This window comes from Thunnus thynnus, chromosome 14 (genome assembly GCF_963924715.1).
Source record: "Thunnus thynnus chromosome 14, fThuThy2.1, whole genome shotgun sequence".
In the NCBI taxonomy this organism is placed as follows: Eukaryota; Metazoa; Chordata; class Actinopteri; order Scombriformes; family Scombridae; genus Thunnus; species Thunnus thynnus.
This window is the reverse complement of record NC_089530.1, coordinates 28,644,722-28,657,000: the sequence shown is the minus strand read 5'-3', so window position 1 is coordinate 28,657,000 and position 12,279 is coordinate 28,644,722. Positions and strand designations below refer to the sequence as shown.

Genomic DNA, 12,279 nt, shown 5'->3' with positions numbered 1-12,279 from the left:
TCATTAAGAGTCAGAACATGATTCACTGACCATGCAGAGGCATGTGCATGCATGAAATATCAAAACACACAGATACATCCACTCACACACAAACCCAGGCATACAGACACATATAAACACACACACACACTAGGAACACAGTTACTGTGACCACTGATGACACAACACCGAGGGCAGAAATGATTCTTCGAATGATTTGCTCACTTCATACACACAGTCTCAGTGTTGGAAAGTCAAAACAGCAAAAGCAACATCTCACTGCAGCAGCAGCACCGTACAGACTGTTTCTAAAGTTTGACATTATAAATGGTTTAAAGCTTCACCAGGCAAGACTGTACTGTTTTTATCTTGTCTGCAATGCTTAAATGTCAAATGTAGCAACTCTAAATTCCATTCATTGAAGTCAATATAAAGTATAATGGGATCAGCTGTTGATGCAGCAGGACGCATCAACATGTAAAGTAGTCTGGTGAAGCTTTAAACTCTGGATCCAAAGAATCTGATACAACAATCAGTCATGGTGTGTGTGTGTGTGTGTGTGTGTGTGTGTGTGTGTGTGTGTGTGTGTGTGTGTGTGTGTGTGTGCGTACATACCTCTCTTCAGCAGACAGCTCCTTCAGCTGTTGGTGAGGTTTGGTTCCTCTCATCTCTCTGATGCTGACGGCGTACATCTTAGTGGTGTAATCCACCGTCTTCTCCCGGGCAACATCACTGTCATAGCCTTCACACACACACACACACACACACACACACACACACACACACACACACATTAATAAAAAGCAAAGAGCAGAGAAATTTAAACTCTTTGGGGGGATATTTAGTGATGATTTGCGAACCCTTTTTAACTGCCAAACAGTCAAATTACATTTGTTCTCATCCAGTAAATGGACGAAGAACAAAAGTGGCACCATGTTTTGTCTCCTGCAATCAATCAATCAATCAATCTGACTTTATTTGTATAGCACTTTTCATACAAATACAATGCAACACAAAGTAATAATAATAATAATAATAAATGAAAGACTCAATGAAAAGCAGGAGCTGCAGAACATGTGAGTCCAATCCAGTGTGATAAGATTCAAGCAGCCAGTAATCACTTTGGTTTATTATTATTATTTATGCATTTACAGAAATTATCTAGTCAAAGGACTTTAATAGTTTCACCAAAAGTCACTGATGTTTTTGTTGAGCTGGCATCAGGATTTTTAATAATTCTTATCAAACACAAATTCTTCTTGTGGGATAAAAGCACATTTGCAGATCTAAAAGTTCTGCAATAGAAAACACTCCTTTATGCAACATTACTTATCAAAACAACCTGGTATCAGGTCTTATTTAGCTGCACTTTATTTCGCTGTCGTTGTAAATAAGCTGCTAAATTTAAAAAACTGCAGTGACGTAAAGTTTTGCACCTCTGACATAAACGAGCTTCAGTAAAAACGCAGACACACCTCCGTCCTCCTCGATGTCGTCGTCCGACTCTTCGCTGTCCACTGGCGGTCGGTTGTCACGAAACAAAGGTCCTTCCCCCTCTCCGGTGGCCCCGCCTCCTCGCTCCCTCGCCCAGATCATCAGGGCGGTGTCGGCCCCGCCCACCGTCAGGAGGGTGGAGTCGTCCTGAGCCCAGCGGACGTTGGTCACCTGGGCGCTGTGGCCAACGTAACGCTTAAAACGAGCGTACTGACCCTGCAGGGAGGAGAGAAAAAAACACATTTACATCTGAGAAAGATGAGTTTTAGAGATAACTTTTACAAAAAGTAATATCACAATACAAAAATCCTGCAGTAAAAGCATTAAAAAATGTGCTTATAAGTACAATTTTCAGGTTTCTACATTAAAAGACGTCATTATTGGAGAAGATTTTAGTTTCGCTCGTGGGTGAAAACGTCCAATTTTGTGGATTTTCATGCTGCCAGAGAAGGCTGGGTGATACGGACAAAATCAAATATCACGATGTGTTTGGCCAAATACCTCGACAGTACTGTACGGTGACTATTGGTGCTTCCACAAAATATTTACACAACAAGATTTTTGATAAATAATCATCAGTAATGTGGATATAATGACTAAGTGGCTAAAGGCAAATAATAGAACAGCTTTACTGTAACGCAGTAAATCTAAGACGATACCTAGTCTTATGTGACAATATCGATATAATATCAATATATTACCAAGCTCTACTGCCAGATCAGGTAGAGGAGGAAAAGAGGGAAATAATAAATGTAAGTAGGAAGCAATGAAAGAAGGAACAAGCAGCAAGAGAGGAAATACAGAATAACAAAGAGAAAAAAGTTATAACCAAAGAAACAAGAGTGAAACAGAACAGCAGAGGAAGAAAGAAAGGAAACAAGAGAGGAAATACAAACTTATAAAACACAAACTGTTTTACTTCCACTTCATGTTCTTCTGCATACCTGCAGCTTGGTAAAAAAAATAAAAGGCCTTCAAATGTCTCACATCCTGCAACTAGATGTGAAACTGGAGTCCACTTGTACGTGTAGTCTGAGCTGAGTTGGTTTTTATCTCTTATTGTTGCATTCAAATGTGTTTCCTGCTGTAATACTGCTGTTCTCATCCTTTACCACTGTAGTAACATCTCCATTTTAATGGATGTCTTAATGTTTGTTATTGTAACATCCTGTCTGGACTTTCTGTTTGTTTTTTGGACTGTTTTCGTATTCTTCCTCTGTTGTCAAGTTCTTCGGGTCATCTGGTTTTGCTTGTTATGATTTGAGTGGTGGGTTTAGAGGACTGCATTATTAGTTGTAGTGTTGTGTGCTGAAGTTTATATAATTCTGGGACAGTTTGACTTCTGCGGTTTTCTGTTACTCTCCCTTGTGTGTTCATGTACTCCTCCTTACACCTGCCCTGCATTCGTCTTCGTTAGCCCTGCTCTTGTCTCAGTGTTCTGCTGTCACCTTCACACCTGCCCTGTATCAGTCTCATCAGCCCAGCCTATCAGCTTCCAGCCTGCCTCTGTGTCTCGTCACCTGTTCCTCGTTGTCTGATTAGTTTAGTTTGTATTTAAGGTCTGGTTTTCAGTTGAGTCTTGTTGGATCATTCACAAGAATAAAGAAGGTTTTTCGTCAACCCTGCATGTCAGTCTCTGCATTTGGGTCCATTCCTGCTATTCTACATGACAGTTATTGTTTTGTGATGCTGTGAACAGAGCACCAATGCAAAAAACAGTGTTTCTGTTCTCATTGGACCACCTTGTATAAATAAAAGTTAAATTAATTAATAGCTTGTTAGTGTGTCCTGCACTCTTGTGGCCTAAAAGATGCACAACACCTAATACCCAAAATACTTGATATATACTGTATTTATCAGTACTCAGAGCTTTTACTGTCTGTTGAAAATTCAAACGAAAAATCTATTACAGTAAAAGTACATAAGTATTATGAGCTTGATGTAGTTAAAGTATTGCAGTAAAAGCACATAAGTATTATGAGCTTGATGTAGTTAAAGTATTGCAGTAAAAGTAGTGGTTTGGTCCCTCTGACTGATATATTATTATATATGACATCATTAGATTATTAATAGTGAAGCATCAGTGTTAGAGCAGCATGTTACTGTTGTAGCTGCTGGAGGTGGAGCTAGTTTACACTACTTTATATACAGTTAGCTAGTTTAGTCCAGTGGTTCCCAACCTAGGGGTGGGGCCCCTCCAAAGGGTCAGCAGACAAATCTGAGGGGTGGTGAGATGATTAATGGGAGAGGAAAGAAGAAAAAAGTTCTGATACACAAATCTGTTTTCAGTTTTTGGACTTCTTCTTTAATCTTTGATTTTTGCTGAAATATTGGATCATTTGAACATTTATTGAAATGAAGAAGTGAGAGAAGTGGTGTGAGAAGTTTTACACTTATCACAACTTGATTTTATACAAGACACAACTACACACCATATTTTTGTGAGGGGTTACTAGCCAAAAAGTTTGGGAACTATTGGTTTTTAACAATGCAGTGTCATTTATGAGGTTATATGATGAAATATGATGTTATTTCATGTCAGATAAATTTAAGCAGAGTAATAAGTACAATATCTCCCTCTGAAATGTAGTAGAGCAGAAAACGGAAATACTCAAATGAAGTACAAGTACCTCAAAATTTCACTTAAGTGCAACATAACACTCAAACGTTCCAGCATTATAAGCTGCTAGCATGGCAAAAATGGTGTGTGTGTGTGTGTGTGTGTGCGTGTGTGTGTCTCATACTCTGACGGGGTAGCTGAACAGTTTGAGGAAGCCGAAGTCGTCTCCGGTGGCGAGCAGCGTTCTGTCTCTAGTGAGCGACGCCGCGTTGATGTCAGTGATGTCACTGTGTGTCGGCCATATTCCCTCACAGCTCGAACCCAGAACACACGTCCAGCTGGACCACTCGACCCGCTCCAGCTACACACACACACACACACACACACACACACACACACACAACAATAAGATAAAGACACAGACAGAAAGAAACTGATACTTAAATACACACATTATTAATACACAAGGAGATACCAGCTGACCTCAGAGTTTCTGATGGTTTGTCTCTTTCCTCTTGGAGCTTCAAAGAAAAGTTGCTCTTTGGCTCCTGTGTTCACCTGCAGCAGTTTACCTGCAACACACACACACACACACACACACACACACACACACACACACACACACACACACACACACACAAAAGGAAAAAAAAGAACTTGATCGACATCAAAGTGAATAAAAACTTTCCCAAATCATGACAGACAAGGAAAATATTAACTTTTCTTTTGCACTGCCCTGTGATATAAACGTATAATATAATGATAAATGTTCAGAAAGTATCTGCAGAGTGTAATGTATTGATTAGATGTGATATAGGGAGAGATCGCTGCTCAGATTATTATTGTGGGTGTTCGATCGCACCGTGAGGAGTAAATATAAGATATGAGAAGAATCTTTCAGAGTTTCATAGTTTATTAAACTGATTTTTCTTTTCTTTGTGCGTCAGAGATGAAGACTGAGATAAAAAATGTATTCTAGTGAAACATGTTTGTGGTCTTTGTGTTCAAAGTGATGCAGATGTGTTGCCAGACATGAACCTTTATATATTAATCTGATGTCGATCTCATGTCTGAATGAACAACTGAGTCACTTTTACGTAAAAGGTTCTTCTCATATCAGAATATAATTAGTTAAATAATCCCTCATATAACAACAATAATAATCTGAGCAGCACTCTCTCTATATATTTTACATTTTCATTCATAACTGCACGGATGAATAAATGAATATCCATCGTTACGTACAGATTGTGAGCTAACAGGAATGAAACTGAACATCCTGTCATTCAATGTTTGTGTATGTGTGACTTTATAAAACATGCAGCAGAATTCACTCTCTAATAAACGATGAAACTGATGTGAAGATGTATGAGTGGGTTAACTGTGAGGAGCGACGCTCATTCATTAAAACTTCAACAACAACATCTGTCTTCTTCCTCCTGATCACAACAGTTCCTCTCTCTGACTCTCGGCTCTTTCAATAAATGTCCTTTCATGTCTGAATAAAGCAATGTTACATATTCCATGTCTGAAAAGGGCTCAGGTCCGACCTCATGAGATAAAAGATAAAAGTGACTCACACATGGGACCAACATGTTAAACTGTGAATACGAAAATGATAAACACTTGTTAAGGATACTGCGTATAACAGCACTTAAACAGATAACAAGAAACTGGCTCCAAAACAAACACACATGTCCTCTGACAGAGTTCAACAAATATATCAGATACTTAACTTATAAAATCAGGGGGAAATTGAAGCTATTTGAAAAAAGATGGTCCAAATGGTCAAGTTACTATAATATGGTAAATGAACAATGAATTGAATCTGTTGGTTTGTGGTTTAGACATTTTAAGGCTGATGGTCACCTAGGGGTGCACTACATGTACCTTACTTGGAGTGAGGACTTGTCATTTTTTTTTTTTTTTTTTTTTTTTTTTTTATTTATCTATTTTTTTTTTCTTTTCCCCCCTTCTTCCTTATTTTGTTCTGTTTTTGTCTTTACCTATGAAATATGAAATGGGATCAAAGACGTTTTTTCTATTAATTCAGAATTACTACAACACTGTATAATCAAAGTCAGTACTGTAAAATTGTCATTATTTATTATTTTAATTTATTGTATAATTTGTTGTATGATGTATCACTGGGTGACAAACACACACACATCATTTACATACATCATTACATGGGCTATATAACATAAGTAAAATGTATGAAATGTCATGATGACAATAAAATAAAGTATAAAAAAAAAACGTGTTAAATTGCCATCAGATTAATGTAAAGGCTGCATGTCTAAAAGGGGCTACTTAAAGGTGGCATATTAAGGTTTCTCTGGTTTTCTGTTATTTATATCCTCCTATGATATTGGATGTTAAACATGGTCAAAGTTCCAAAAACTTGAGGTGAACGTATGTAGAAATGCTGCCTGCAAGTCAAAAGTCAGGGCTTCAACCTGCCCCGAACGCTTCGTTTGTGATAGTTTTTTACTCTCCCGATGAGATGACGTCGGAGTTAAGAAGGAGGAAAAGAAGTGAAATCCTGCTACTATACTTTGTTTCATGGTTTGTTGATGTTGCCTTCCTGACACAGCTTCCTGAAGCTGACCAATCAGAACAGAGTGGGCTCATCGGGAGGGCGGGGCCTTAAAGAGACAGGAGCTAAAACAGCCTGTTTCAGACAGAGGCTGAACTGAGGGGCTGCATAAAGGAGCAGTAGAAGATAAATAAGGAGTTTTTTAACTGGAAATCATGCAAAGATATTCCAGTAGAGCCCCAGATTAAAAGTATAGACCTAGAAATATGCAGAATATGTCTCCTTTAGTAAAAATAGAGAGCATTGTGTGTTACCTCGAGCGTCCCAGTCGATGTGTGTGATGTAGCTGGACGGTCCTTTACAGATCCCCACTCTCTTACTACTCAGCACGTTGTAGATGTCCACAAAGCTGTCATGTGACGCCACCGCCAGGTATTTACCTGTGTCTATGTGAAAACGACACAGTTAGATTAAAAGTTAGAAACACAGTAATGTCAATGGGAATGTGTGTGTGTGTGTGTGTGTGTGTGTACCTGGGGTGAAGCGGACGTCAGATATAGCGTCACGGCGATGGTGGAAGCTCAGCAGATCCTCCAGTGTGTCAGCGTTCACCACCAGCACACCGCCATCGCTCAGACCAACCACCAACGCCTTCCCATCAGGAGAGAAGGCACAGCAGCGGCCGCCTGGAACACAATTATTCATAAGTCAGCTACTTATCTTACATACGTTATTGTAAATGAATAATTTAGTTAGTTAAGATGAGTTACATGTTATTCTCTTCTGATTTGTGAAACCCCACTTCCTTTTATCTAGATTAAACATCCTCTGAGTTTCAGATATCAGTTTCATCTCTGTGCATCCAGGATGTTTTTAGCCTAGCTTAGCACAAAGACTGGAAGCAGGGGAAACTGCTAGCCTAGCTCCATCCAGAGAGCAAAAATCAACCTTCCACCAACTCCAAGTCTGATTTATATGTTTGTATCTTGTTTATTGAAGAAGTGTAGAAATAGAAATCCAGACATTGTGGTTACAGTTGCTCCTCCACGTGAAATAAGTGGAGGTCTGGTTAACATGGTGACTACTCGCAGCGCTAGTTTGGTGAACTGCTGTAGCTGGCAGCTAATCACTAACCCACTAATCAGTCACAATAACTCTCTATTTTCTCTCTACTGTTCTGTTTGCTTCCTCATGGCATTTTGTTCACCATTGCACATAATATTGTTCAATAAAAAGTTGTTTAAAAGGGAAAATAAAGCAAATATTTTGCATGTTAGCTTAGCTTGGTCATTAACTGGACAATAACTTTGCAAAGTTTATTCAAAAGACGTATTCAAAAAACTCCTGTCTCTGCAAACCAGCTCATTTGTGGAATAGTTTTTACTCTGATAAAGGAGTTTAAATAAAAGTGAATCATGCAACATGGCTAAAAAGCTACGATAGCTTCTTCCATGTTGGACTCTCCGTCCCCTCAGTGGTCAGTTCTGTCAAGATGGTTTGCTGACGGTACAAATTTGCAGGTTCAAGCTGAACTCAATATGAGCGACCTGCACGTTATTTATCCACTGACTGAGGTGATTCCATTTCAAATGAACTGAATTCGATGTGAAATATCCAGTGATGGAAAGTAAATAAGTACATTTACTCAAGTACTGTAGTTAAACACAATTTTGGAAATATTGTACTTTCTACTACTACATTTATTTGACAGCTTTAGTTACTTTTCAGATGAAGATTAGACACAATGGATAATATAACAAGCTTTTAAAATACACATTTGTTAAATTTAGGCCTGTTACTACATGACCAATTTGTTGTGGGGGGGAAATCACTTCTGCAGGATGTTTTCCTACATGAAGCTTCACAAAGATATGTGATCAGCAAGGACACAACTGACAATTTGGATAATAATAAGCAGGAATGTGATATGTTCAGGATTTACAGTTAATGGACAAAAAGATGTAAAACTTGCGGTCTGGTCCTTTTTTTTTTTTTTTATCTGACCTCTCTTCAGCTTGCGGACGGCCACCATGCGGTGATTGGCTGACGTCTCCCACAGTCGCAGGGTTTTATCGTCGCTGACGGTGGCGCAGACTGGGAGGAGGGGGTGGGAGGCCAGACCCCAAACCTCCCCCTCCATATGACCCTGCACACACACACACCCAAACACACAAAAAACACATTAATCAATAGGAAGACGTACATTTACTACATATTGTAAAGACATTTAACATGTGAAACACACATCCACAAACACACACTTTTGAATTTATACACATGTTGGTATTTTTAGTTTTCATTAGTGATGTCATAAAAACATTGAAAAATGTTAATTTTAATGGATTTTGTCAATCCAGTTATTATTCTTCATTCCTTGTCTTACTTTAATTTAGGGGGAAATCATGCTCTCAGTTTTAGAAATAAGGTTCCCATAATGCGTTCAGGATGTAAATAGGAAGTATAAGGTTACCATAGATTTTGGCCTATATTTGTTTACATTATGGCAAGAAAAGTCTCTATTAAAAGTATGCAGAATTAGCTATTACCAGCTTCTGCTATAGATGTACAGACAACTATCACTGGATTACTCTGGTACTGAAAAAAAACTTGAAAATGTGAAGGAAGTTCTGAAGTTACAGTCGTCTTAAATTTATGAAGGTTTATTTGCAATGAACATCACAGATGATGATGATGATGATGATGATGACATCCTTGGGAAGTGTAAGTCACACTGAATCTAAAAAAATATGTGTATCATGTCTGTGTGTTCAGAGAAGAAGAAGGAGTACGGGTTTTGATGCATGTTGCGGCTCACACCTCATATCTCTCCCTCCAGGAACAGCCCCCGAACCCCCACCCACCCCCCAACCCCCCCTCCCCCAACCAAGTCTTAACCTTCAAACAGCCCTTTGAAGTAGTAAAGACCCACAATGCAGGAATGTGCTCACTATGATGGTTTAACCTGAAATTGGTCCTCACAACGACAGAAATAGGCTACAAACACATCACTGCACGCCAACATCTAAAAGCACTCAAGTGAGTCACACAGTCAATATCACACACTTCATACACACACACACACACACACACACATACATATTAAATGTGTGAAAAGTGTGAAGAATATTGATCTGTTCCTTTTTTTTACGTGTGAGTGTATGTGTGTGTCCAACTGCTCATCGATCTGCAGCAGACAGCTCTCATCACCATGGCAACAGGTGCCGTACCAGACTACCAGACATTGAAAGAATCCCTGAGGTGCACACACACACACACACACACACACACACACACACACACACACACACACACCCAGCATCCCCACCTGCACCAGCAGGGTCATGGGTCCGGTCTTGTCGATCTCCAGAACTTCCCCGTTTTTGGTTCCTACCAGGATGTGACCGTGACCCAGAGTGATGGCCCTGATGGACGGGTTGTCCTCCAGCAGCAGACCTACACACACACACACACACACATAGAGTTGTCATGGAGATCAATCTGTTAAATCTAATAGCTGTGATTTCACACATAGCAGCAGTTAAACCTGCATTAATTGATTTTTTTTTTTTTTTTTTTTTTTTTGTCCACTTGTTTTCATCAGAAACAGTAGTGAACACAACTCTGACATATCATCAGCTTTTAAGTTGATATGTTGAACTTGTTAGCGAACAGTTGCTTATTTCCACATCCAGCAGTTACGGAGCAACATTATCATTCATGTGGAGTCGTGTTTCTGTCCACCTGGTGAATGTAAGTCCAATATTCACTCTCTTTTAGCTTCTGTTTTTAACTCTCTACCAACTCCTGAGGGAAATATCTGGCTCTTTAGCTGTTAAATGCTCCACTATGTTCACCAGCTAGTCTACAGCTACCTGTGGTAGTGTACAGTGGCTTTTTACAGCTTTTTCTCTGAAAACAGCTGCCTGCTGCGGCCCAAAACGACGCTATGAGAGCGCTGAGTGAACCAGAACAGTAAAGACAGATAAACAATGAGCTGAAACTCGCTATAAAGCTCCATAAAGCCGAGAGGAGCTGCAGAGTCACTGATAATTCTCTGTAGGTTCATCACTACGAACCACAACCAACACATTAAACACTGTTATATATCATTACAGCAACTTTAAGCATCAAAGTTCATTCTTGACAGTTAAAAGCTGGTAAAGGGGCCTTGAGATGGGACTTTTTCGTCAAACTACTATTTTCAGTGCTTTCATGCGTAGATATTTTACAGACTGAGGTGTTTGTCACCATGTGGCCACCTGATGGCAGTGTTGGATAGTTAGACTGTACGTGACAACTCCTTTTTATTTACAGGCTTTTAGCAAAGTCATTACATGTCTCAGCCAGGCTGCCATACACTGTTATATTAAGGACAAGTTGGGCTACTTAGAAATGTCATCAATTTACACAAGAGTTGTATTGTACATGAAAAATGTCCAACTAGCCTGAATGTCCACATGTTTTCAACACAGGCAAACGATCTGTGTGACTGGATAAAGGAAAGAAAGGACATTTTTGGGAAGTGAGGGAAATCTGGAAAGTGATGAAATTTTAGGGGAAAAAAGGTCATTTTTGGGAAGACAGGAAGTATTTGGGGAAAAGAAGAGAAAAGACATATTTGGGAAGAAAAGATATTTTGAGACTTTTTTTTTTAAATTGAGTTTCCAGAAATAAAGGACATTTTGGAAAGTTGTGGTTAGTTTGGGGTGAGGCGTGCAGTGGTAACAGGTGTGTGTACCTTTAGAGCCCGGAGACAGCGCCGCTCTCTTGATGGCGTACGTCTTCAGACAACGGTCAAACATGTCGTCCCACAGCTCCACCACGCCGTCCTTCCCACCCGTCACGAAGCCCTGAAAACAAATTATTTCCCTTATTTATTTATTGATTTCTCTGAGTTATTACTACTTTAAAGTGAAATGGGTAAGTGGTGAGAGCAGATTCTTGCTCCGCTAAGACAAAGCATAAACATGTCAGCTGTCCTCATGCACTATTCATTCAGGATAACAGGACCTAACATGTCAAGATTTCACATTTCCATCTCCTCCCTCCTTCCTTCCTTCCTTCTTTTCTTTCCTCTGCTGTGTGTCGACATCCTTCAGTCTTGTCGTCTTCTCCTGACAGGTTTTCTTCTCTCTCTCTCTGTCTCTCTCTCGTCCTCCCACTCAGTCTTAGATCTTAAAATCTTTTTGATGTCAGTCTTGTTTCCTCTGAAGATTCACACAATTGATGTGTTTTCAAAGAGTCTATTTTTCATTTTTCAGTGTAGAAATCCTCCACTAAAGCCCAGAATTCTCTGCCACCCTGAACACTCTTAATAATACAATCATTCATTTATAAAAAAAAATATATTGCTGAGTTAAAACATTAATTTTCAGCTCTAATAGATAGTTGTTTGTACTTTCTGTCTTCATGTAATATTACTGCCTCATAACTCACTTAACGGATGGATCCACAATATTTTAAGTTTGTGAAATAGGTTTTTCTTGCCTTTTCATCCATTAGAACGACCAACCTGAAGCTAATATGAAGCTTAAACTGTCTTATATCTTTCAACGTTACAGTCTTTTTAGTGCCAAAGTTCCTCTTTTTGTTACTTCCACCTGCAGCTCAACAGGGAAACACTGTCCGAGGAAACACAAAGAAGGAATAATATCCTGTATGAACAGGAGGAATGATTACAGCGAGGAAAAACCTCATTTAGACACCT

The 12,279-nt window shown here is 39.3% G+C and overlaps 1 protein-coding gene across 1 annotated transcript in view; it reads right to left on the bottom strand.

Annotated features, from left to right (window-relative positions):
• The window catches only part of LOC137197421 (echinoderm microtubule-associated protein-like 6), a 97,151-nt gene that overhangs the window by 23,166 nt on the left and 61,706 nt on the right, over positions 1 to 12,279 (bottom strand). The window contains exons 21-29 of the mRNA XM_067610822.1: positions 11,311 to 11,422; positions 9,898 to 10,025; positions 8,577 to 8,718; positions 7,106 to 7,258; positions 6,887 to 7,018; positions 4,517 to 4,605; positions 4,218 to 4,394; positions 1,455 to 1,689; positions 595 to 721 (exon numbers count right to left, since the gene is read on the bottom strand). Of these exons, the coding sequence (XP_067466923.1) occupies positions 595 to 721; positions 1,455 to 1,689; positions 4,218 to 4,394; positions 4,517 to 4,605; positions 6,887 to 7,018; positions 7,106 to 7,258; positions 8,577 to 8,718; positions 9,898 to 10,025; positions 11,311 to 11,422 (1,295 nt within the window). The remainder of the gene's footprint in view (positions 1 to 594; positions 722 to 1,454; positions 1,690 to 4,217; positions 4,395 to 4,516; positions 4,606 to 6,886; positions 7,019 to 7,105; positions 7,259 to 8,576; positions 8,719 to 9,897; positions 10,026 to 11,310; positions 11,423 to 12,279) is intronic.